Raw genomic sequence first — 27,856 nt, 5'->3', positions numbered from 1 at the left:
CGATATACACACGCCGGCTAAGCTCTCTGCTTTTCAATAAAGAGCTCTTTCTCTCTCTCTCTTCGTAGGTTCTAAGATGCACTTCGCCAGTGCGCGAAAAACAATTTTGTTGCTGTCATCTGCACTTCGTCGTTTTTTCTTCTACCACACTTTCTCAATCTCCGCTCCTTTTTCACGCACGTGGTAAGTTTATATGTAACGCCTTTGCCCATTCCAAACATGTTCCGTGAAGTTTCTCGCTTTCCACTTTTCACCACGTACCCGTTAATGCTCATATAAGAAAGAGGAGAAAAATATTTCACTGTTAGGTGGCAAGCAAAGCAATGCTGTCGTTTTGGCACATACAAACAGGAAACAGTGTGAGCACAACGGTCAATAATCACATGTGGGTGTGCTCGGTTTTCGAAGCAGTTTGTTGACTTATATCATGCGTATTCACACGCTTGCTTAACGTGGCCGCCCATGCGAAACACATATCCCGGCATCACATACACTGATGCCCACCTTCGTAGTTTATCCTTCCGTCATTGTCGATATCCGTGGCTCGAATCATGCTATCCAGCTGCGCCTCGGACATGGGCTCTCCGATCATTTCCATGGCCAGCTTCAGCTCATCCTGCGTGTTGAATTACAATGCAGTGACGTCAGTGGGATCCGAACCGCTGTTTTTGTCGGGAATATTGGACAAATAAGCGATATTCAGTCATCATAACAGTTAATACGAAACTATTACATAGCTAAGCGATGCCATCTTTTCTGCGTCATTCATTGTCAGATAATATGGAAGTGAATATATATTTTGCTTGATGGCACACTTTCGCACAAATTGAATGGGTTGGTACCAGTGAGTACTTAAGTTATGTTGCCTTCTAATCTGGTCAATAGGTAGTGTAATTAGCGCAAGTGGTAGTGATGTTTTAGTTGGAGTCTACAAATATATGTGAATACTCAAAGAAGCGTACGTTTGTGTCTTCATGCCTTTGATACGCATTGATTTCATATATCTCCTATTAGTTAAAATTGTGACCTTTCCCCAGCACCTCTGCTCAATTTTAATGAGTGGGTTTTGCAGAAACAGAGTGCATTAGCACATATAAAAAAACTGCAAGACGGGCAGAAGCTGTCCATAGAAAAGTACTTTCCTACTAAATTGAAAAAAAGACACAGTGTCTCAGGTTTCTATGTTTGATTTGAACAGAGCCGTGAATACCAAGCTCAACTAAGCGAGGCATTTAGCATGTTCATCTGTTCGAATTAAGGAGTGTATTAAATGTCGTGGATCAGGACGCTACAGACACTGACTGTTCAAATATCTGTCTTGCCTCTGAATTGTGGATTGATGTTTTATTCTGTCTCCCCCCTTTTTGTCTAGTTGGGTTGCGTCCTTACCATTTATAAAGAAATCGGGCCGAGCTACATTCGGTAGTGCAAATTTGAGCAAATGGAAGGCATACCGGCTATATAAAGCAAACTCACTATACAGGTGATGAGGTAAAACAAATTATGAAGGCTAGTGGGACAAGCGTTTTGACAGTAAACCATGTCGAAAGTCTGAGTGCCTAGTACTTTGAATACCTAATGCAATGAACGTCTACAATTGTATTCCATGCCGTTCGGCGCTGGAACCACAGAAGTAGCATAGGAAGAGATATGTGAACGAGAGATACCTTTGTGATGTAACCGTTGGCGTCCTTGTCAAACACCCTGAAGGCAGCCAGCAAGTCCTCCATGACGTCATCTTTGATGCTCGTTTGTGCGGTCATCCAGGCAAGGAACTCGTCTTCACTGATAAGGCCATCATCTGCGATAGAAAAGGCGGCGCAGGCTCAGCAGAGTAATTCCGTGAAATGACGTTTGTAGGCAAATAAATGTCAACAAATAAGGTTTTTCAAAAAACAGGAATTAAGCTCTAGCCTTCTAGTCGGAAGCTTTGAGAGCTTGGCCATAACGGCATATTTTTTATTCAGGCAGAATAGAGCATCATTAAGCACGTGATGTGGTCATGATGCACACTCATGTTGAATTTCAATGGCGGAGTCAGAGCAAGTTTTTCTGCTCCTTTTGGGGCAAGTGTGTTCCAATGGCAGAGTGAGGACGAGAGTCAGATGTTCCAATCAGAGAGTCGGAGGGAAATCGGGGCGGAAGTGGCTCCGAGGAGCAGGAAAAGTTGCTCCACCAAAATCGGCGGAGTGAACTGAAACTCGGCGTGCCGTACTTCCGCGGCGGTGACGGAACGGTGTGTTGAACCGCTGTATGAACGACCTGAGAAATGCCGCCGCTGCCGCATGTTTTCGCACTAATGGTGGACGACATAGCTGGCTGAGCTAATCGATTCGTCGCCGAGTGACAGCGAACAACCGCGTACGAAGAAGTCGACAGTGGAATTAGCGGAATGGAATACTCCACGCAAGGTATTCCGGGCTACTCGAGGATTTCCTTTTCGACCTCGCTCCACATACTGCTCCGGCAGCCCAGATTGTGTTATAGTCGTAGACTTGTAGGCGTTGCTCTACGCCAGAGTCGAGTGCTGGTTCGAAGAATCCTTAGGTTGCTATGACTCCGACATTAGAATTCAATATTAGGCGCTTAGGGCGTTTTGTGCTGAGTTGAGAGTATTTTTTTTCTGGAAGTCAGAGTACTGAGAATCATCTCCCGATTTAAAGTCGGCCTTGTTGCGGGCATAAACCATCGATCTACGAGGCCTGCAGCACTGCTGCGTAGCTGTGCTGTTGATTTCTCGTATCGTCTAGGGTTCCTGAACACTGACATTGTCCTGTCCATTGAAATACGCTGAGGCATTTTCCTCACTTTAACCACTGAAGGAAAAGTAACCTTATTCGTTTTTATCAGCGTGCTTCCCATTTTCGTGGAGGTTGATGCGAAAGTATTCTTTTGCAGGTTAAGTACATATAAAAAAATGAAACGATTTAGAGTCCGATGTACAGTACCTGATGTGCGAGCTGGATGCTGCTGCCTTTTTGACAAGGTGATACATATGGATACTGTAGGAAAGTAGTGGTTGTTTGCTTGAAAAAAATATCTAAAAAATATGCCGAAATCAACATGTTTAAACGCGTACGTTAGGCGCGCATCAGGTTTATTGCGATTGAACCTACAAGTTGGCGGTGCAGCAAGCGGTGATCGCGGAAGGTGTTTTGGGCGAACGGACGAGGCGGCAGCCACGGGCGCCGTGGCGAGTGCGTGGCAGGCGAGGGAGACAATGACGTCAGCACGCACGGAGAGGGAAGCGTGACGTCAAGGTGCAGCAGCGGTGTGACCTACTTGGCAGCGCACCAACTCCTGCAACGCCGGCGCGTTGTACGGAGGGACAGCGTTACACAAGCCAGCTCCCCTTCGTGAAGGATGCATAAACAGTGACTATGACACCCCCGTTTTTTAGGATATTGCCTTCCTGGTGCCTACATCGTTTCGCTTGTTACTCGGGAGTACGAGCATGTTTGCCAATTCTGCAAGAGCAAAGTTAAATTCCCGAAGTAATTTTCAAAGAAATTACGCTAGGTCCACTGTTGATTTTACGCCTTGGGCCACTGGTGAGGCTGGACATATTTTTTTTGTTTTGTATTATAATGCGTGCTCACTTCTTCTTCGCTAACAGTGGCTTGCCCCGCTGATAACACGTATGATCTTCGTGTCCTTGAAGTTCAGGGAACCTAGCCTGAAACTTGAAAGGCGGAGACACTACATATACAACGATTATCGTTTGCGGAAACGATAAGAAGCGAAGGGCACAGATTTTTCTTATTGCCTCATAAACGCATTGCGATTAGATTACGAGATCGGTGTACACGTGTGCAAGCTTGATGAGGCCAATAGCGGTTGAATGAGCATGAACAAGATAACTCCAGTACGCCGACTTGGTCAACTGTCCCTTCTCCGCATTCTGTTGCGATCGGCCACTTTAACTTGACGCCGCTCGGACGCGTGGAATTGGTTCCGGTTTTTCAGCGCTTCCTGAGGTGCCCAAAATTGGCGACAGCAGCGCGAGTTTTCTAGGGCCGTCGGCTCGCATCGCCAAAAGCCCTTTGGACACGCACGGCCGACGGAATACCTAGAAAGGGCTGCTTGCTGTCTGGGCTGCCACCTCTGCGTTGCTTGGGTCGTCGAAATGCACCTGACGATACGTCGAGCACAGGAGGACCATATTCACGCACGTTTCTCGCCTTCCAAGGTGCCTTTCCAGTCTCCATTTCTCGCACACCACGGCTTGCCCGGCAACGGTGGCTCCTTGATGAGTCAACTCTGTGCAGGAGACTCCCCGTCGTCGCACTGTGGGGTGGTAGTGGTTAGAAGAAGAAGGCGCCTAATTTCTGCAGCCCATTAGAGAGCACGGCGCAGCACCTACACTGTGTTAGTTGTCTAGTGTATTGTGTGTGTTTCTCCATCGTCGAATAATGAACTAGATAGACTTCTTTCCTTCTTTTTTGGATTAGGAAGGAGGACTTGTTTGACTTTCTCTTTTTGGGGGCGGGAATCAAGACGACAATTTTATTGGACTATCATGGCCTCAATTGTTTTCCCGGCAGAGAATCTTGGGAAGACCAGGAGATAAAAACGCCAGTGCGAGACACTCCAGAAAACTTCAATTTTTGTGTAGTATAGCGCTACCTAAATAATGTAAATATATGTAAATAAACGTTCCAGTTTTCAGCCCCGGATCCTCGGTTCATCTTCGCCTTGACCCTTGAATGGCTCCGAGTCCCAACAAATTCACCCAGTCACAGTATTTATGGCATCATTCATTCATATGAAGCTCCATTTTTCCAATTTTCTCATGAACTATTGTAACTCTCCTGAAAACTAGATGAGTTTATAGATTTGATAAGCCTAGATCAATTTAGAAGACGGGTTAGGCATACACCTAAACAATGCTGCCGATGTGTGTAAAAAGTTACAGATGGGCCACTTTATATTTTTTGTTTTTATCGTTTGCAGAAGACAATACGAAGGTATCATTAACAATACTAATATTTTCTGGTATTCCATCTGCCGGAACGTGGTAACCATGAGGCATGCCACAGTGGCAGGCCGCCGAAATTTTGGCCACCCGGGGTTCTTAAGCCTCCTTAAGACATTCTAAGCCTAAGTATACACTGATTTGTTGCATTTCAGCATCACCGAAACACAATCGTCAAAGCTGGGATCAAACCAACGACTTACGCGTGTTTGTCCGAGCACCGTGACACCTGTACTCCCTCGGCCACTGAAGAGAACATTCACGCATGAGTTGTGTTTGATATGAATGATTCTACCCCCAACACATTGTGTACAGCGCCATTTTTAATGAATGCACGCAATACTAGAAAAATAGAAATAGGCATTGCATTATAAGCCTAATGGACATATGAATTTATATAGCAAGATATCGCCTTTCAGAGTACAATATAAACGATGATTCAGAATCACGGGTATTTGACACCCAGGAAAAGCAGAGTTTGAGTTATGGGGTCCAGCTGTGGTTAATACTGTTGAACATGCTGCGTGACACTCACCCCTGCCCGATGCCTGTACAACGAGCTTCTGTATCATGGAGTCGTTGAGCAGGATTCCCAGGTTGTCTAGCATGTGCTTGATTTCGGCTGCGTTCACGCGGCCGTCCTGGTTCTTGTCCAGCAAAAGGAAGGCAGCCTTCAGCTCTGCATTTATAGTAGATACAGAGAGTCGAGACAGACGTCATTTTTCAAGAATGAGTGGAAACGATCACCAAAGGTCTTTAGTCTAAAACTCATTAACTCAGAGTGCAAGGAAAACACCATGACAACTGAAGTAGCAGTACACAGTGCCAGTGCCAGTGGTGTAACTAGGCGTTAGCACACAGGCCCGTGCCCCCTCTCTGTCCCCCCTCATAAATGTTATTTTTTCGCGGTGGCATACAGAACGAAAAATAACCATTCAAAGGGGGTGCTCCCCACACACAAAAAAATCTACCTATGTCACTGTACAGTGCTCTAAGCAAGGCACTATGTTGGGCTACTTGAACTATAGCTATACTTGAAACACTGATAGTTTCATGCCATCAAACAGCTTTATCGATTGCGGACCATTAACAGGCGTCCATCACGGATGCACAACCCACGTGAAATGTGGGCTGCTGAACACGAAAGGTGGTGAAATCCACCGTCTCAACGCACTGTTTGAGAGAATATTTTGTTTACTAAGCAAAATTAATTAGGCCCGGTGCAAGCGCATGAAATAAAAAAAGAAGACATTAGGTTCCTTCTCTGAAGTTTTTTATGCGTGCTTTTGCTTTATGAGAATCGTTAATGTTCTTTATTTTGGCATCCGTGAACTTAAACCAACTTTTTCTCGGGCAACCCTAAATCACCTATTCCATCGATACCAAACATTTTATGATGGTACAGCCTGTACTAATGTGTTCACTAGAGAAAAAACTGTGACCTGTTGTCCCATAATAGAGTGCTTCGTCAAACATTTTCCTCCGGCTGTACTTATGAGGCGAGAAGTTTCTCCATTGGCTGCGCCATGAATTTCGTGGTCCTTTACATCGTGGTCAAGCGCACGTGCCATTGGCTGTGCCGTAAGGGACGTCGTTGTTTTCATCGTACCCAAACACACGCGCCATTGGCTGCGCCGTCAGATAGGTCGTGCACCCTGTCACAACCATGCCACCAAGCTCGTTCGCAGTATTTTCAATTTGCAACTTCCAGTTGGGTAGGCTTCGTATGGTGCGATCTCCTAACAGCAGACGACATACAAGAAAAGCCCCGACAGCAAAACATCGAGGAAATTCGTGTTCGCTGGGCTGACACTGCAGTTCGGTCATAATTGCAGGCCAAGCGTAAGCAGCAACTGCGTATTGAGGATCCGGTAGCGTTCCTAGCCGCGCTTAACAACAAAACGGAACAAAAGGGACTGTAGGCTTATGCCACAGGAGCGAAAGAGAGACACGGCTGAACGATAACCGATGCCAGCCCCGGAACGTGAGCCGTGGCTTCACGTGCCACGGCCTAGCGCCTTCTTTATTTTCTTCTGTCGCCATCGCGCGCTCTCCGGTTTGCGCGCCGCCCGAACGAGGGCGCTACAGGGCCCCCCGTGTAGACTGGAAGTCGGAATGTGACATGCCGTTTGTGGTATTCCAACGGAAGATCAGTCGTAGATGAGAGGCTTTCTAGGGCGGTCTCCAGGTACGCCGGCTTGAGTCGGTCCAAGCTGACTGTCTCTTCACGGCCGTTCTGAAGTAGAGTGGCAGTTTTGGGGGTGCGGTGAAGGACGCGGAATGGTCCGTCGTAGGCTGGTGTCAAAGGTGTCTGACCGCGTCGTGGCGCACGAAAACATGTGTTGCAGTGGCCAGATCAGGGTGGGCGAATATGGTCTTGTGTTCGGAAGGTCTGGGTGGAGTGGGCCGGAGGTCTTGAACGCAGTCGAGGACGCGTTGTAGGAATTGCTGTGGCTGGTCTGGTAGCTTCGTTGACGCGAAGAAGTCTCCCGGAAGCCGTAGAGAAGTGCCATACACCAGCTCTGCTGTTGAGCACTGCAGGTCTGCCCGGATGACAGCTCGTAAACCTAAGAGCACCAGTGGTAAGGCATCAACCCAGGTGGCTCTATTGAGGCGGGTAGTCAAGGCGGTTTTCAGTTGTCGGTGAAGGCGTTCCACCATGCCGTTGGCGCAGGAATGATAAGCCGTGGTACGGGAATGTCTGGCTCCGAGGATGCGATTAAGGCAAGTAAACAGCGAGGATTCAAACTGACGTCCACGGTCTGTTGTCACGGTGCCAGGACAGCCAAAACGGGATACCCACGTAGAAATGAAAACGCGGGCAACTGTCTCGGCTGTGATATCTTGAATTGGAACAGCCTCTGGCCAGCGTGTGAAGCGATCGACCATGGTCAATATATAACGGTACCCCTGAGACACTGGTAGAGGGCCCACAATGTCTAGATGAACATGGTCGAAACGACGGCCGGGTGGAAGGAAAGGTTGGGGCGGCGTCTTAGTATGACGGGAGACCTTTGTCATCTGGCAGGGCAGGCACATGCGCGTCCAAGCGCGCACATCACCATTGATTCCGGGCCAGACGTAGCACTGGGTGAGAAGACGTTGAGTAGCCCGAATGCCAGGGTGAGAGATGTCGTGTAAGGAGTGGAAAACGGTGCGTCGTAATGAAGCGGGAACGAAAGGGCGGGGAAGGTCAGCTGAGACATCATACCACAAGCGCTCAGATGATAATGGATGAGGCACCAGGCGTAGTCGGAGAGAACGGGGGTTCTCCCGAAAAGCGGCAAGCTCTCTATCATCCTGCTGTGCCTAGGAGAATGAGGCCCAATCGATGGTTGGCGGTAGAGAGTCAACCGCGGCTATACGAGAAAGGGCATCTGCGGCGGTGTTGTCAGCTCCTTTCACGTGGCGGATGTCAGTCGTGAACTCCGATATATAAGCCAGGTGGCGGAGTTCACGGGGCACGTACTTGGATGAGTTAGTGCGGAAAACATACGCCAGTGGCTTATGGTCAGTCAGCACGTAAAACGAGCATCCTTCCAGGAAATGCCGAAAGTGCTGTATTGCAGCGTAGATGGCTAGTAATTCCCGGCCAAAGACGCTGTAGCGGGTCTCAGCAGGAAGTAGCTTCCGAGAATAAAACGACAAGGGTCTCCACTCGGAGTTAATGCACTGCTGTAAGACGGCTCCGACGGCCACGCTGGATGCGTCCACCATCAACCGAGTAGGGGCGTTGCTGCGTGGATGAATGAGAAGCACGGCGTTAGCGACCGCTTGCTTAGCAGCAGCAAAGGCGGCCTGGGCCTCTGACGACCAAGGAATGGCGGAGGACGGGCCGGCGGTCGACCGAAGGAGGTTGGTGAGCGGTCGTAGCAGTTCGGCACAGTGTGGTATGAAGCGCCTGGAAAAATTCACAAGCCCTAGGAATTGGCGTAATTGGCGCAGTGTTGTAGGCTGAGGATAATCCTGAATTGCTTTAACGTGGGACCGGAGAGGGCGTATTCCTTTGGATGATATGTGATGGCCCAAGAACTCGAGCTCAGATGCGCCGAAAGTACACTTAGAGGCGTTCACAACGAGGCCGTACTGCTGAAGACGTTGGAACAGAGCGCGTAGATGGTGCTCATGATCTTCAGGTGTGCGGCTGGCGATGAGGACATCGTCAAGGTACGCAAACACAGTAGGAAGACCCCGTGTGACCTCAGAAATGAACCGCTGGAAAGTTTGAGCCGAATTGCGGAGTCCAAAAGGCATCCGCACGTATTCAAACAACCCAAAGGGCGTCGTGATGGCGGTCTTAGGTATGTCGGCGGGCTCGACAGGAATCTGGTGGTACGCCTTAACAAGGTCCACTTTGCTGAAAATTGTGCAGCCGTCGAGGCACGATGTAAAATCCTGGATGTGAGGTAGAGGATAGCTGTCATGGACAGTCTTGGCGTTCAACGCTCGATAGTCCCCACAAGGACGCCAGTCACCAGGATCACGCTTTGGCGCCAAATGCAGCGGGGAAGCCCAAGCGCTTGACGACGGGCGGATAATGCCGAGCTGCAGCATGTGGTCAAACTCCCGTTTAGCAATAGCTAGGCGGTCTCCGAACAGGCGGCGTGGTCGAGCGGCTGCCGGTGGACCCCGGGTGACGATGTGGTGTGTCACCGTATGTTTAGGCGGCTGAGTGAGGTTGCACGGTTTAGTTAACTCCGGGAAACTTGCCAAGATTTTTTTCGAACGGGGAGGAAGGTATCAGCATGCGGATGGCCATTGGAGCGATGTCGGACAGGACTCCCGAGATGGAGAGACGAGTCTTACCATCTATGAGGCGGCGCCGCCGCACGCTGACGTCCAAATCGAAGTATGAGAGGAAGTCCGAGCCGATGATCGGTTGAACCACGTCTGCGATGACGAAAACCCACCGGAAAATGCAGCGAAGGCCGAAGTCGAGGGTGAGAGATCGGAGCCCATACGTTGCTATAGACGGGGCGTTGGCAGCACGAAGCACTTGCCCCTGTGACTTTGAACGATCAGCCTTAGTCGGGGGCACAACGCTAATTTCCGCGCCCGTATCTATAAGGAACCTGGCGCCCGATAGCTGGTCCGTGACCATGAAAAGGCGGCTGGGACGAGAAGGGAGATCACACGCCGCCGTCAGTGATCCCGGCAGGCGTTTCCCTGCCACGAACATGGGGGTGTACACTTCGTGGCTCGGTGTCGGAAACGCCGGTGGTACCAGCAGAGGGGTGGAGGGCTGGGACTCTGAGCATCTCGTGTGCGTGGAAGAGCTCGACGACCGGAACGAGGCGAACGAGTCTCCTGCAGGGGGCTCCGGAGTGCGGCAATGGAGGCGGTGAGTTCGTCGATGCGGGCCTCAAGGCGTGAAATCGCTGTGTCTGCTGGTGGTAAGACAGCGTTGACAGATGGGGTGGTCGCTTCATGAACCTGATCGGCGAGCTCCGCCAGGCGGTCGAGATTGACGTCGCCGGCCGCCGCGAGGACGAGGCGGATTGGCTGAGAAAGGCGTTGGAGGAAGAGCTCACGAAGCAACGCTGAGTGGGCAGAGACGTCGTGTTTCCCAAAAAGCTGTCGCATTCGGCGCAGTAGTTGGGAGGGGCGCCTGTCGCCAAGGTCCCCCTCTGCAAGGAGCTGCTGTAGGCGGACGCGTTCCGAAGGCATGAATCGTTCCAGCACCTTGGTTTTAAGGTGCTGATATGGCGTAGTGTCCGAGGGGTTGGAGAGGACGTCGGAGAGCTCGCTGGCAACGTCAGGAGGAAGGACAAAGGCTACGTGGTAGTAGCGTGTCGTTTCCGAGGCGATGCGGTACAGGGAGAATTGCGCCTCGACCTGATGAAACCAAGCTTGCGGGTCCTGTGGCCAGAAAGATGGGAGACGCAGTTGCACGGCCGAGACGTCCTGCGGACGTGAGGCTTGTCCGGTTGAGGGTGCATTAGAGTCAGTCATTGTCTTCGTCCGGGTCACCACTTGTAGGCTTATGCCACAGGAGCGAAAGAGAGACACGCCTGAACGATAACCGATGCCAGCCCCGGAACGTGAGCCGTGGCTTCACGTGCCCCGGCCTAGCGCCTTCTTTATTTTCTTCTGTCGCCATCGCGCGCTCTCCGGTTTGCGCGCCGCCTGAACGAGGGCGCTACAAGACAATGGCTGGCGGCTGCTGCGGACCACGACGCCGAGCAAACTCGAGAGATTGAACCTAAGCGACAACGGCGAGCTGAGGTAGTGGCATAGTTAGAAAAGCCGTTTAGCAACGGTAGAAGCGCACCTACCGGTGCCATGCAACGCCCAATTTAGGCGGAGGTTTCTTGAGCGGCATTTTGGCTTCAGCTGCGACGTCTGCAATCACCTGTTGCTGCACGTTTCATCTTCGTTGGTTAACCGTCTGTAGGAAGTGCTTGGGCGGTGATATTCTTCGGCATTTTTTCCCGCAATATCTGCTTATATACACTAACTCCAGCGCTTTTTTTTTTAAATCCAGAATGTGTACCTCCAGTAAGAAGCGTGAGCACGTTTCATTCCTGGGTGACTTGTTATTTGTATAGTGTTATACACAATGATAACTATTGTTCCGTTAGCAGCATGACGATAAACTTGAAGTGGTCTGCACATTATAATCGGACATGAAAGCGGGCCGATTCCAACCGATAGCGCTTATTCTGGTTAACCGATTTGATGGATTCCTATCGTCAGTCAGAATTGTTGATAGCGAACCGATAACAGACGTTTCGTCACGGATGTGAAAGTCGCGCTAAACGTTGGTTGCTCAATGAGAGAGGTGTCGAGATTCTGCGCCTGAATGCAAAGCTAGACAGAAGACAGCACTTACTCGTTCAACATTTATTGGGTGCATTGTTATTCATACGGTTGTCCAGGGCTTTAAACTCCCGAAAAGTGAACGCAGAGGAGTCATTATTCTTGTGGTCTGTCAAACAGGAGGCAGTAAGGGGAAAAAGTACAAAAGAAAAGTAGTGCTGGCCTGCGGTTGTCGCAACATCTTGCGGTTTTTGATGGGTGCAGTGTGAAAAAAAAACTTAGTGGTTTCTCAAACTTCGTGTTGCATTCTATATGCAGAATTGATTTTTAGAGAACACGTGCGATCGTGGGTCACAACGGGAGCACGAAGTGGCGATAGGACTATTTTAAACATAGTCGCGGAAAGCCGTGTGAAAAGAAAAAAGCGACCAAAGATAACCGTCTACTATCAAAGCTACACGTACAAGACACCTTCACAAAATACCTGGCATTTAAATTTCCTATAGTCAAGTGAAATATCATAAGTGGGCAAGAAGTCATGCTGTTTTTTTAAGTCACCACTTCTTCACTTGGTTAATAGCTAAGCAAAACATAATCGAAAATTTCTGTTTGGTATGGTCCAAATCAAAAGTAGTCATATCAGCTGGACTCACTATGTATTAGCCTAAGGTACATGTCATGCACCCACATCATGTATTCAACTTTACACTAATTTGAAGTGTCAGTCATTCGGTGCCCCGTTTTTCCATTTGAATGCTCCAGTTGAAGCCCGTTTCGGCTTTTCAGCGGTAGAGCTCAATGCTTTCCCATAGTAGAGTTCCGCGAACTATATTTTATCAAACATTTGTTCTAAATGAGACCCTCAAGTAATGCTGCATCGTTTGCCCAACTGTTTTTGGAAGAGCTTAGCACTCTCCCATATTAGAGGGTACAGTGCTCTAAATCGTCAACTATTTTTCTAAACATCAATTCTACCATGAATTGAACCAAACCAGCTTACTTATTACCACCAACCAGCTTACCAGCTTACATGAACGGCTTTATGTTCTCCCCATAGTAGAGTACCGAGTACTCTAAATTTTTAAACATTGTTTCTAAACAACACAGCTAAAGAAATTTCAAGGGAGGGCTTTTGGGGCTTTCAGACGCACTTCTAATGACAAAGGTGCTAATATTTTGGCAAATGAAAAAGATCGATGTAAACAACGAAGTTACTCTGGACTCACTCTTCAAATGAATCTCGATGTACTCAAGTGTAAGTGAGCCTGCGTGGAAATGGAACAAACATAGATAAGCATGTCATTAGACAACTAGGAATAATTGGTCAAATGTCCAACTTGAAAACCATTTTATCGGTGAAGTTCTGTTGTTTAAAACCCCTCAAAAAAAGAACGGAAAGTTAATGGATGTTGGGCGTAGACTTCTTCACGTTCACTTTTAGTAGGTATATGTGAATATGCCGCTTGATTAGACTGTCTTGAAAAATAAACAACTTGTAGCTGCCACCAGCAGATACTTTTAGATGCACTGATAAAGGAGCTAGTGTTATGGGAAGTGTCAAATAACTATGTGAGATACTGAGTAAATCAAAACACGTGCCTGATACTTGTCTACTTTCTGGCTGTTTTTTTGTTCTTCAATTTGTATCAAATAATAAACATTTGGTGTCGTGCAGGTCTCTGGCATTCCGCGATGCGATGTCGAAAACTGGAGGCGAAGGTGTGTTAAAAGCTCGCAGAATTTATTTTGCCACTTGTATTGCCCAATATAAAAAGTTTTTTTTAGTACATGTGGGAGTCTCAAGAAAAGCTGTGGCATGGGGCTTCAGTTTGGAGACATCTTACTGCTGAGCGCTACTTTAAAACGTTAAGTGGCACTGCACGAGACAAATCAAGGTGCTCCGAATCCACGGCACTCTGTTCTCACGTCAGTAGACATTAGAAGTTCAGCTGACTTCAAAAATTTGACATCTGATGATGTGGCTGCGTCATCTCTTAGGATAAGCAATGAAATGCGAGTAAGAATTATTAACGGCTTGAAGTTCTTCATCTCTCGTGAAATGATTGCGGAAGTGGCTACAACGTCCACGACGATCTCAGCAGCTGTCCTTTCTTGCCCGCTATTCGCTACTAATTTTTGTTGTCGTCATAAAGTTGTTACTTCTCGTAGTTTTACGAAAAGTCATATAAGATGCGTGGGAGAAGTAGTTCTTTCTTCAAGTCGTGAAGTCTTTCATCATGCTGCAAAAAAAAAAAAAAAACCACAGAAGTCAACTATGTACGCTTTAATTGCGACATTTTTGATCTTAAGATGGCACGTTGTACTTACGTTTTCGCTAAAAGGGTAGGTTATTTAGCCATTTACTCAATAACCTCACAGTTCTTTTTTTCCAATGCGTGGCTACTTTTGGCAACATTAACAGCACTTAGCTAAACTTGGCTATTTTGATATATTCATAATGAAACAAGCGCAAGCCCCGCCGCGGTGGTCTAGTGGCTAAGGTACTCGGCTGCTGACCCACAGGTCGCCGGTTCGATTCCCGGCTGCGGTGGCTGCATTTCTGATGGAGGCGGAAATATTGTAGGCCCGTGTGCTCAGATTTGGGTGCACGTTAAAGAACCCCAGGTGGTCGAAATTTCCGGAGCCCTCCACTACGGCGTCTCTCATAATCATGTGGTGGTCTTGGGCCGTTAAACCCCACAAATCAATCAATGAAACAAGCGCAAAAATACACACACTCAGAGAGGACACAGACAAGCGCTTACTAGCAACTGAAAATTTTTATTTCGAAGCCCAGTGTTTTTATCTGTGTTACGTTTTTGTGCTTTTTTGTTTCTTTCTTTTTTCTGTTTAAGTCTTTTTTGTTTTTTTTTACATTTTCTTTTCTTAGTTCTTGACACGTGTTTGTTTCGGGTGTGGGCGTGCGCATATTTTGTTATATCACGTTGTTGATGATGACAGGGGAAGTCGGGAATGACGTACATGCGTGTGATGTTTTTATTAGTGTTCGCTTCAAAATAAAATTTTCGGTTGCAAGTAAGCGCTTGTCTGTGTCCTCTCTCAGTGTGTGTATTTTTGCGCTTGTTTCATCCTGAACCTTTACCAACACGTCCAACTGGCAGTCATCCTAAATATTTTGATCTACTTTTCCTGTTTTCCCTTGCCGTTTGTGCTTTTTCGACTTAGTAGCCCTGAGTTAGCAAATCGTAGTTGGTATAAAAATGATCGCGGCTTGCCCACCACGTTGTCTGGTTCGCGCCTCATAGCAGTAGCATAGTACCGTGGTTTCGGAAAGCTAAACTACAGAATATAGTTTCAAATGCTGCGTTTCTTAAATAGAGTACACAATACGGTTGAATTATCACATTCACTAACTGGTAAGAGTAGAAACTACGAAATTGTTGAAAAACAACAAACAAAACAAGATACGAAAGCTTGTATTTTCATATGGCCACAAAATGGGGCAATCATGCGGAGGCAGGCCCCAGAAGCTCATTCCTAAGCGCTGTTTATTGTTGGCGTCGCAACCAGACGGGTGAAAACAAAGCATGCTTAGACAAGCCTTTTAGAGCATGCTGTCCACGTGAACATGTCCCAACCGTCCGATATCTCGGGTCCAGGGGCGTAACTCAGCAAGCCCCTGAAAGACGACCTCTGATTGGCTCTCACTTCTGGAAACAAAACTGAAATTGCTGATATGGGTGCTTTGCCATTGTGTACCTATCCGGCCCCTCAGTCGGCCACCAGATAATCATGACAAACCTCTGCGCGCATGTATCTACGGACTTTTTGGCCTCCATTGTTCAAGCGCGTTGGTAACATGTCGCGGGCGGGAAAGAGAAAAGATAGCTCGCATGGCCGGGCGATAAAGAGTGTGCTAATCGGTGAAACCCGGTTGTAACCGCATCCGAGAAATGAGTCTTTGATCGGGTGGGTTATTTGAACCAGCTTAGAGAGCTTTGAAATTTCTCCTCTTTCTGTGCAGGTGCTATTACAGCGACGTCCACATCCCTCGACAGCCCACAAGGCAGTGAAAGCCATGCTGTGTTTCTTAAGAAAGATGGGTTTGTGTGAACGCCTCTGACTTGCGGTGGACCCCTACACGCTGCAGTGAACTTAGTGCCAGTCTCTCCTTTCTTTTCTTTTCTCTGTCTTCCCTCTTTCTCATCTTTCTTGTTCCCTTCCCATTCTCCCAGTGTAGGGTAGCCAACCGGATGTCTTTCTGGTTAACCTCCCTGCCTTCTCCCTTTTGTTGCTTCCTTCCTCCCTTCTTTTTGCTTCAGAGACAAGCACTGGAACGAACGTGAGGCCTACACGAGCGTGGTGTTCACTAAAACTTGCAGCTGGCCGAGTTGGTTCATAATTCTGGGTAACCTGGTGTGCGCAAATGCAGACGAAAAGAATTATTTTCTGTTGTCGTTCGTCTGCATTTGCGCACACCAGGTTACTCGGGAGTGGGGTTCACGTTGTGTAATGTCGAGGTTGACGGTGCGCGGCTTACGAACGCCTTTTATTCGTGCCATCACGATCAAGTTACAATAGCAGTGTCGCTGACAAGTCGCAAGCTGCGCGTGATATGGTCTTAAGCAGAATCACGAGTGGAACAAATTTTTCAGAAAGCTTGTAGCACGTGACGAGACGGATACGTATGCACTGTCTCCCTTTCGTATTTCTTCTGAACCTTTGGTAGTAAGGGCACCCTTAAAAACCAGAATTTAGCAACTAAACACCTATTTACAGCCTCTAGCTGGGACATTTTGTTTGTAAAAACCTAAGTTTTGTGACGTAACATTCAAGCAAAGTGTACTAAAACAAGTGAAACTACGGAGAAAGCAGAACTACAGCACAAGGACGGAATGGACAGATTGAGACGTTATTTCACTGTTCCGCGTTTCTTCTAGCATGCCATCTTAGTTTAACATGCTGCTAGCAATCAGCAACCATCCAAAGTTAGCCTTTTATGGCAGTTATTTCCTTGGACGTGTACAAAAACGAGGACCTCATTTCAACTGATGAACATGAATGACTCAACCGGGCATCTGAGCAATAAGTGGCGCCGCAGTGAAATGTCTCGAAGCAACCGTGACGTGTTCTGTAGTGAGCTTTTCAGTTTAATTAGGAGGCGACCACGTTGATGTTTATGATAACCATAGCTGGCCAGCTAGAACCATAAACGGTACGGTGAATCAGCAGAAAGCAACAGCTATCGATCCAGGTCAGCCTATATTTGGTTATTCGTGATTCATATTTAACTAATACTCACGCATTAATTTACTCCTTCATCAGATCTATACTCCTCTAAAAGAGAAAGAACACAGCATGTTGCTTTGTCAGCTAAATGAGATACAATACATGAGGGAAAGTAACATGGCGTGTTATGTCATAATAATCATCACACTCTGCTTGTTTTGGTCGTTTGGAGGATGAAGTTCACGCTCAATGATCTCCGATTTTTTAGGCGACAAACAAACTCACGCTCTCGTGCATTGTGTGATTCTGATTCATGTCAGCAAATATATCAATGTCATCACGCCACCTAATCTTTTCATCCAATCCACTGCCATAACTGTACATCAGCTATGTGTCCTCCTAGTGACGTTACCGATCAAGGTTCATTTTTCCCCCTTTAATCTCTGCTATGATACCGTATACCCCTCTTCGTTGTTTCACCCACTGTGTGGTCTTTCTGTGTCTGAGTACTAACCCATCATGTGTCGTTCCATCGCCCACTGTGCTGTGTAGTTCTAAATTCTTGTCTAGCTTCTTTTTTGTCTGGTTTCTTCCTCATGTTAGAACGGGCAAAACTTATTGCTAATACGCTTTCCGTTCGAGTGATATTGGCAAGTTGCAGGTGATGAGTTTACAATATCTATTATGGCATGCTTATTGTTTCCTGAATGCTGTTTGCATTAGTAGGCTCCCGCGGTAGTATTTGACCTAGACACACTCCTGCACAGGTTTAAGGGTCCCGTTGTGCATCGCCAACAAAACGGGAATGTAGCCTTATTTTTGTACTCTCCATACGCGCCTTGAATGCTGCTCTAAAGCTCTCTTGGCTTGAGTCTTCGCTTTGCATGTTTAGTAGCTTGAATATTTCACGCGTTTCCTTCGAATTTATTCAGTAATTGTTTTACACAACACATACGTTTCTTATTTCATTACGTATTGCTCGTGTCAACTAGCATCTTCAAAGAGACTGAAGGTAAGTTGCGTCTCCGTAGGGGCGTATTTAGTTTACAAGAACAAATTACCTTGACTATTCAACGTCATTGTAAGCCAATGTGCCGAGTAATATTTATGATATAAATTGAGATACATAAGTTCAGTTGCTTGAAGTCATGCTACCTTATATTAGCCGAATACTCAATTGCAGTTTGGAAGCTGTCGCGCAGAAATCGCATTTAGTGCGTCAAGAGTCGAGTCACGTATTTATGCATGGTAGCCGTCCGCTTCTGCTTGAACTTTGAGAATAAATGTATATCTTGATTGATTGATTGGTGGGATTTAACGTTTTAAAGCCACGATATTATTATGAGAGACGCCGTAGTCGATGGCTTCGGAAATATCGACCACCTGGGGTTCTTCAACGTGCACCCAAATCTGAGCACACGGGCCTTCAACATTTTCACCTCCATGGGAAATGCAGCTGCCGCAGCTGGAATTATATCCCGCGACCTGTGGGTCAGCAGCCGAGTACCTTAGCCACTAGACCACCGCGGCGGGGCTAAAAGTATATCTTTGCACGACGAAAAGGTCAAATGGCCTTTCACTTATGCTATCGTGGTCAAGTACTATCGGTTATTTGCCATAGCTAAAGTGTTGTGGGACACAATACACCGCCGGAAAATGTGTAGCTGCCACCGCGTCTGCTTTTTCAGCGGATTTCCTATATCTTCTGTGTCAGGTCAATGACGGGGCTTCGCACGAATTCCATTCCACTCGAATCACTATTTTTATGCTCGTTGTCACAGACCTCGGCGACGTTCTTCATAAAAGCAAAAATATTTTAAAATATAACGGCAAGTCCACGAAGCAAGTGGTGATGAGTGGTCGAAGCAGTGGGATCGTTTGGTGTTACCGTCAGTCACGCATGAAATTGACCACTCACGCAAGTAAATGAGTGCGCAGCGGTGTACATTTATGTACAATGTTTACTGGTCATAACTGGTATGCAGTGTTGAAAGGTGAATTTTGTTTTGCCTTCATTATTACAGCTTTCTGATATCGGACCTAGCCGCAAGTTGGCAAAGAAGAACTCTGGGCGCGTTCCCCTGGTGGTTGTTGGTTGTTTCCAGCCATACGAAGTGCATCAAGGAGAATATTGGGATGTTATCTACCGCGCAAGCTATAGTCGTTGTCCGTGAATATCATTCTTATCATCTTTATCGTTATCGTTATGGCGTATAACGGGCACCTTGCATGTGCTGTGCCATGATGACAAAAATAAAACGTGAGGTCAGGAACGTGCTTGTACTTCGCTGTCATCAGCTCCATCGTCACCGTTATCATCAGCAGCGGCTACGGCACACGCCAAAAAACAGGCCTCAGCCTAAGAGAAATAACATCAGGAAATACGGTCTCAGAGCTTTTAACTGCATATATAGTGATCGCGTCAAAAGGCAGTTTGTCTACAAAGCGCAAGTGACATCACTGGTGTTACAACGTAGACAAACGCTGCGTGCTATTGGTTGACTTGTATGTACACGTTTGTTGGCTATATCTCAAATCACCGCCTACCATTCATATGCAGCTGTTTGTGTACGATGTGGTGAGTATTACCGCAGTTTTGTAAAGATAAATTGGCAGATCCCACGTACAGCGGGCATCGGTCATATGCGAAGCATGAATGAGAATATTTTACATGTCACTTTAACATCAGCACAACGTTACGAGGTGTAAGTGAATGATGCCGTACGTGCCTTCCGTGTCATGATTATCATGTTTGGATGAGTCGTTTACCTTCGTCATCTATTCGCATCACGTGATACAAAATTTAGTATATCTGAAGCTAGCGAAACGGCCGTGAGCACGCTATGAGCGTGGTATGTTGTAATGTTCCTACAAGACACGCGTGTCAGGATTATCATGTTTGCACCAGTCATATATTTCTTCATCTAACGACGTTACGTACCACCCAATTTGGTATATGTGGAGCTAGCAAAATGGCTGCGAGCACATCATGAAGGCCCAGTATACTCTAATGTAGCGTTGACGCGTGCGCACGCTGGGCACAGTGACGCAACGTTTGCAAAACTCGAACACTCTATAGTCTGATGCCAGGTACGACCAGCGTCCGTCGCGCGGCCCAACGGCAACCAGGGCGAAATGCGACATGCTGCATTTCGCGCCGATACGTTACCCAGACAACACTGCGGTTCCCTTTTTTCGTAACGGAGAGACGCCGGATGCGCTGGAACGCGCATTCGTCAAAGCAACATAGCGTGGCGCGCGCCCGTGAGTATATGGCAGGACCGGTGCCTGGTGTGACAACGCCGGCGTGACGCGACGAAATGAATGCCGGCCAGCACGCTTACCGGGTCACGTCGAAATGTATTGGCGCCTTGACTGTGGCATGTAGTCATGTTCTCACATGACACGCATCTCATCATTATCATATTTGCACCAGTCACATACCTTCGTCATCCATTGGCGTCACGTTATACAAGATTTGGCATATGTGAACCTAGCAAAATGGCCGCAAGCGCACCATCGGTGTGACATATAATGATGTTGTTACATTACACGCATGTCGTGATTATCATGTTTTATGTGTAATTTACCTATGTCGTCCGTTCGCGTTGTGTAATACCGAGTTTGTTACGTGTAAAGCTGGCGAAACGGCTGCGAGCGCATCATGAGCGTTGCATGTAGTAACGTTGTTACATGACACGCATCTCATGTTTATCATGTTCGCATCAGTATCATTTATTCATGCATTCATATCATTCGTCATTCATTCACATCCCAAAACACCAAATTCAATATAAATGAAGCTAGCGAAACGGCCGCCAGCGCATCCTGAGTGTGGCACGTAGTGTTGTTACATGACATGCGTCTCATGATTGTCATGTTTGCACTAGTAATATACGTACTGTAATACCAAATTTGGGATATGTTACGCTAGCAAAACGGCCGCGAGCGCATCATGAGCGTGGCATGTAGTCATGTTACATGACACACATGTCATGGTTTTCATGTTATGGTCTGTGGCATGTGGTCGCCATGCTATCATGCCATACCATATTAGTTTTGCAACATGTCATGTGAACGAAACCACCGCAACAGCAACAGGATCTTGAAATCTAGGTCATTATATTCATGACATGCATGTTATGATTTTTATGTTATGACTAGTCAAATATGTTCTTCATACGGTCATGTTTTGCCATACCAAGTTTGGCATTGATTTGATATCATTATCAAAACGGCCAGGAGAGCTAAAGGTCGTACACCAATAGATAGATAGATAGATAGATAGATAGATAGATAGATAGATAGATAGATAGATAGATAGATAGATAGATACGCTCAAAGTAGCCGAAGTTCACTAATAAATGCTTCGCATTTAATGGAAGACGATTGCAGGACTTTTTGACATTAAAGCCTCGCTGTCACTAACCTTTTCGGACATGGCGTCCTTATGTGAAGACACGATTTACTTTTGACACGTTCATGCAATATAGTGGAAACAAAGAGACCACATATAAAGACATTATGGTTATTATATATCGTTGCTGGCTAAAGTTCGTTTATTACGCTTCTTAACAAAATATTTTGCATAGCACAATGGCTGAGGCGAAGACAGTGCCCAGTTTAAAAACACATACAGGGTGTAGGAATTGGTACTCGGCTGCTTACACGCTGGTCGTAGGATCGAGTCCCGGCTGCGGCGGCTTTATTTTCAGTGGAGGCAAAAATGCTGTAGGCCCATGAGCTCAGATCTGTGTGCACCTTGAAGAACCCAAGTGGTCGAAATGTGCGGTGCTCTCCACTACGGCGCCTTTCATAATCATATGGTGGCTTTGGGTAATCAAACCTCACATATCAATCAATGAATCAGACTCAAAGCTTTTCGAACGTCGTAGGCACGGTTTGCGCTGAACGTAGTGTAATGGGGTGATAACAAAACTTGAGGAAAGGCATGACGATAGTTATAGCGCGAGAACAAAATGACGACAGAGACAAGAAGGACACGAAAGATACGTGTCTTGTGTCTGTGTCGTCGTTTTGTTCTCGCGCGCTAACTATCGTCATGCCATACCAACTAGCGCAAGCTGCCACACTTCTGAGGAAAGGAACGTGGTAGTATGAGGGACTGTAGATAGCATGAGTAGTTGATGTGATTGCATTTGATTGCTGAAAACACACTAGTATTTATTGCAACACCTCCTCTTGCATTATGTTCCCCACATGTAAGCATCAAATACGTCAATTTTACGCATTGACACACAGTTGATCACACTGCATGTTGGAAATAACTAACAAGGGATCATCGTAATAATAATAATAATTTTTACTGTCTTATAATTGGGTACAAAATGCGTTTGTGAAGACACCTGAATCCATAGTCGTTCTGGTGAAGTTACCAGTGCAAATAGAACCAAGTTATCGGGGTCATTATAATAAGTGAATAGACGTATGATTATACCTATCAAAATTAGGCAGATAAGGGAGCTATCATGCGATGGATTTTATGTTCATTGCTATCTGAAAGAAAAAAGCTGCGGCTACTCCTTATCTATAACAATTGCCTGCTGGCACCTCCATGGATACGGCCAGTACGTACCAACTTGTGCAAGCGAGTACAAAGGACAATGCACAATGACAGGTGCCAAAGTATTTGCACTCGGCACCAACCTCGGTGCACGAGCGAATCAGCTGGCAGCATTGAGAGGCTCGAGAACACCACGCCCATTACTACATTCTGCCGTCCTTGTAGTTTTATAGATGATAATGGATGACAGGGGCCTGACTCAATGAACAAAAGCAGAATAGTGTGGGCGGGGCAGCCATACCTTCGAGTCGACAACTGTGTGCTTGATGTCAGCGCATTTTAATTTTTACGGTGGCAGTCAGAGTCTCGTTATACGCATTACAAAAAGGAAGCACTCTGTATCTTGAATGTTGGCATAGAAAATGAGAGACGAAGGCGCCACTGGAAAGAAGAGACGAATACAAGTGCGGCCTCTCCTTTCTTGACGTTAATGTCCCATAAAAAATCTTACGACGATTGAGACGTCATAGAATAGGGAGTGTGGCAGGTGGTACTTTGACAAGCAAAAGTGTCTTCGTCGACTCTGGCAAAGTCAAATCATCTCGTCGAAACGCTGGTTCTAGGCACACCACCTGTTCAACGATTTCATCATAATATGAAGTGTGTGTCTAAACTTAAATTTCTATCTCGGGTGCAACTGTAAAACTCAATTAGACGTCAGGCGATCTGTAACGATTTGGTAATGACGAACACTCTCGCTGCTTGTGTCGAGTATGCCGATAGTGTTGTCGTGTTTTGTGCTCCAAAATCGCAAGCAAAGAATGTCATGTTCTGGCTGAAGCAATGCCCAGCTTAAGTTTGATTATCGTGATAAGGATGCTGTGAGTAGCACTGGCAAGCTGGTCTTGTATAACTAAACAATTCGAAACGACACGGGTGAATACTACAGTGGAACATCGTCTGTGACTTGAGTGTTCGTTGCACTTTATGTCACGGTCTATCGTTATGAACATTTGTGAATTACACCCTTGAGACGTTTTCGCTTTTACAGCCTTCACGTGCTCATTGCTCATTATTGAAAAAAAAAACATTCCTTTTTGTGTTTCAGGTACACAATGCTTTTCTCACTTCAAGCATAATGATGCGGAGTTTGCCTTGAAGCACTTGAAGTATGCGTGCTAATTTCGTCGATTTCCACGCACTTCTGTGACGAGAACTATCTCCTGTGTTTGTGAGAGCTTCGCCGCATACGAAGCCTGAAACATGACTGTATATAGCTGCGAACAGGAGCTTAAGCAAGAAATATTTCTACTTGCTACTTGGTATTAACCATTGCCGTGCAGCAGGCTTACCAACTCGTATAGCAAGATAAAGAATGGATTTCGTGTCAGCAGATGTCCTTACGCTAATGGCCCTCTGACTAATGTCGTTTGTAAAAGAAAATTACATCATGCGTTAATGGTGGCGACCAGCCAAGACAGACGGCATTTACAAGTGACTAGACTTGTACATCATGTCTCGCGTCGTTCGTGGAACAGCACCAACGGGTTGCTGGGGGTACGAAGTTGACTGTGGTCCTTGCTGATTAGTGTAGTTAACAAGCAACATGCAGATAGGAAAGTGAACGTTGCTTCTTCAAATATTAAGGAGGCAAACTTGTCCACCGACCTTTCCTCTCGCTGTTTGGCGTGTTGTAATCTGGCGCCAGGATGCACGTCGTCGAAGCCATCCTGGGCTGAGATGTCTGGTGTCCTCCTTTCCTTGGTGCCGTGGTGGGGTAGTGTGAAGTCTTTAAGTCGTTGCAATCTAAACTGAGTTGGAAGTTACCGGTTTCAAGAATGCGGGGGTCCAGGGGAGGGGTTCGGTTTTGTACGGAGTAAAGAGCTATGTCAGAGTGCCATGGCTTCGTCGTCGCTGTCCTTGCGTAAGGCAGGTGGAAGGTTCCTTTCGAAGAAACCTGCTGACTTTTCCAGCAAGTCCGGCTGAGGAGACGGTAGAAGCGCTGTGGGCGCTCGAGGCGTCGCGACGTCTCGCGACTCGCGGCACGTTCGCTGCGATCGGCTTTCGCTCCCGGTAGACAACTGAGCTTGCTCGGCCGCGTGCGCTCGATTATCATTGCTCGCCGGGCGTGAGATAACGGCCCTCGCGGGAGACCTGTGTGCCGGGGGCACTGTCTCCTATCAGCGATCTCCCACTCCTCACATGTTCCTCTTTCGCTCTGCGGCCTTTGTTGTTGTTGATTCAGAAACTTCGAACAAGTCGGCCATGATAGAATCCAGGGTCTGTTGTCTCACATGGTTCGATTGTCTCGCATACAATAGTCGCGTTGTTTGCATTCTTGAATGTCACCTCACTTGCATTGCGATTTGATAACGCTGTTTCTACGTGCTCTTATTAGTGACGGAACGGGTGCTTTCTTCCTAGAAACGCGGAGAACTTACGCAGGTGGCGCGCGCTGCTATTATTCATACATCGGCGTTACACCGGGACAATAGCCGTTGTTTCCACTCCAGCCAATCGTCACGTTTGAGACGGCATATAAAATCTGTAGGACTATCAGAGCACTAAGTCGCAGTATTTTCCTATTAGGCCATAAAACATCAATAGACTGCACCGCAGAAGGCACACCCAATCGCCCCTCGAATTTAGAGCAAATGAAGATTCGGATGTGTGGGCATATGGGACCAGCGCAACATTTTGAATGCGTAGAAGAAATAGCTCAAACTGGAAGGAAAAGCGTTATTCATCGCCTGTGCTCAAAATGCAAAACATGACTGTCCTAGGGCAGTTTTATGTTAAATTGCATCCGCAGCTTACAAATTTCGTTTCATTGCAATTGATAAACCACAGCGTGATTACGTGTCTCATTCAGTTCATAGATTTTCGATTTAATGCCCGAACAAAAAAAAAACTGTCTGCTGAGATTTCTGAAATAGACACTTTGTATTATCACTGTAGTGTAATTTTACATTACCTGTGGCAACAAATAAGGTGCTCTCTCGTTAAGCACTCTGCGTTTCGAGCTTTATTCTAAGAGGCTTGACTGGGCTGTCTTGTTACCTACACACAATATAGTAAAGATAAAGATGTCGGAAGATCGTAACACAACGAGGTCACGTGTTCACGTGAACACTACATCACACAACGAGGTCACGTGAACACTAGAAATGTTTTACTGACTTCACTGTTAGGTGAGAGACATAAGCCAAATATTGGAGGCAAATAATACACAAAAACTAAAGAAAGCAGCATCACCTGAAATATATATGAGAAATATTAAACATCATAATATTCATAACTTAGGGGTGTACAGTAGTTGCAAAACGAAATAAAGTGTTGCAAATATAGCAAGTGGTGTCAAATAAGCAAACAATCCATCAAAAACTGCATCGTTAGTGATGCTGTCACGATTGAAATAGGAGAGAAACGCTATCTTGAACTGGATAAGAGTCTAAAATAGCCATTGATGGCTTCACAAGCAAGCCAGTGACATGAGATTACCACAAGTGCTGAAGCAGGGAACGTTAATGCGCATAGAAAGCTGACAGTTGAACATACTGAACTTAAAAAAAATACAATCAAAAAAGCACCAATTACCCTTTCTGTCGAACACTGGCGTACGACCCTTTAATGACGTGCTACTCTCTTATGGAGAGTTGCGCCTATCACCAGTCTCCGAAGAGAATATAGTGAACTTCCCAGAGTTCCCGTGTATCTTTAACCATGCCAGCACTCAGCAAAAAGATAGCATGACTTCTTCCCTTAAACTCTGTATAAGAACTACTGTACCGGAGCATAGTGGCGCCAGCTCTGTGCCAGCGTGAAAGAGAACGTTGACGTCCGAGTGGCTCCTGCTTGCTGGGCTCCTCTTTGAACCAGCTTGTTGCGGCTAACGCTTCATTATACATAACAAGTGTTTATACATGAGCTCGCTTGTTGGATTTGGTGGAGGTGTTGGGTAGAGGACCCTAATGGTCTCGCTGGGAACGTTGAGGGTTACAAAGGGCCAGCAGTGTTTTGAGAAGGCGCCTTGCGGCGTTGACACGCTGCACATGACCAAACGTACTGGCGAACGTGCCGATACATGCCGCGCCAGTAGTACCTTAGACGATAGCGAGAGTAAGTCTTGAATACTCCAGCGTGACCACACTGGGGGTCATCGTAAAGGCAGCGCATATGTCCAAGCGCAAATGACGGGGGATGACAAGGAGTCACCTACAGTCATCCGTCAGGTAGTTGCGCTCATACAACAAGCCTTCACGGACAGCAAAGTGTCTCGCTTTACGAGAGAGGGAGCGGGAACTCGATTCTGATGAACTGTGAGAGAGGACGTCGAGCGGAGAACTGATACAGGGATCCTCCTATTTCTCGGCTGGAATGTCAGTGATGCTCAACGATGACGAATCGCAGATGGCAGTTGGTAAGCAGGCAAGGTCAGTAGGCAACGGAGAATGGGATAGGGCAGCAGCGCCTGAATGTCTGCGTCCTGAGTGATAAATAACGCACATGTCGTACTCCTCAAGGCGTTAAGCCCAACGAGCGAGGCAGCCAGTAGGGTCTTTCACGGACGCTAGCCAGCACAAGGCATGGTGATCGGTGATAACATCAAACTGGCGTCCATAAAGATAAGTGCGAAATTTCCCTATAGCCCAAATGATAAGCAAGAACTTCTTTTCCGGGACGGAATAGTTGGACTCAGTTTTCGTTAGGGTACAGCTGGCATAGGCGACAACGTACTCGTCGCAGCCATCCTTGCGTTGAGCGAGAATGGCACCGAGGCCGACACCACTAGCATCAGTGTGAATTTCAGTAGATGCATCGCGATTGAAGTGGCGGAGAACTGTCGGAGACGTGATTAGCAGGCGCATCGTCGTGAATGCGTCATCACAATGGTAATTCCCGCCCGAGAGGTCCGCGCTACTGGAAAAAAGCTGAGTCCGGGGGGCGATTACAGAGGTGAAATTGCGGATGAAACGCCGCAAGCATGAGCACAAGCCTACGAAGCTACGGAGCTCCTTCAGGGTAGTAGGCTTGGGGCACTCTGCAACGGCACCCAGTTTGGCAGGGTCTGGCGATATATCTTCTTTTGTGACGACATGACCAAGTATTTCGAGCTTGCGGGCGCCAAAATGACATTTCTTGAAGTTCAATTGCAACCAGGCTGCCGTAAGGCACTGGAGAACTTGTTCCAGACCGGAAAGATGAGTTTCGAAATTTGCAGAAAACACAACTATGTCATCCAAATGGCAAAGGCAGATGTGCCATTTAAGTCCCCGAAGGACACTGTCCATCATCCTTTCAAAAGTCGCAGGCGCATTGCAAAGACCGAAGGCCATTACATTAAATTCATATAAGCCGTGAAGGGTCACAAACGCCGTTTTCGGACGGTTTGGTTTGGCCATTGGCAC

General features: G+C 46.8%; 1 protein-coding gene across 1 annotated transcript in view; it reads right to left on the bottom strand.

Moving 5' to 3' along the window:
* LOC119180412 (Ecdysone-induced protein 63F 1) overlaps positions 1-27,856 on the bottom strand; it is a 131,345-nt gene that overhangs the window by 6,619 nt on the left and 96,870 nt on the right. Inside the window, 3 exon segments of the mRNA XM_037431606.2 lie at positions 505-616; positions 1,668-1,801; positions 5,511-5,654. Of these exon segments, the coding sequence (XP_037287503.2) occupies positions 505-616; positions 1,668-1,801; positions 5,511-5,654 (390 nt within the window).

The sequence above is a fragment of the Rhipicephalus microplus genome, chromosome 7 (assembly GCF_043290135.1).
Source record: "Rhipicephalus microplus isolate Deutch F79 chromosome 7, USDA_Rmic, whole genome shotgun sequence".
Classification (NCBI taxonomy): Eukaryota; Metazoa; Arthropoda; class Arachnida; order Ixodida; family Ixodidae; genus Rhipicephalus; species Rhipicephalus microplus.
The sequence above is the reverse complement of the archived record's forward strand: the minus strand, read 5'-3'. Positions and strand labels throughout refer to the sequence as shown.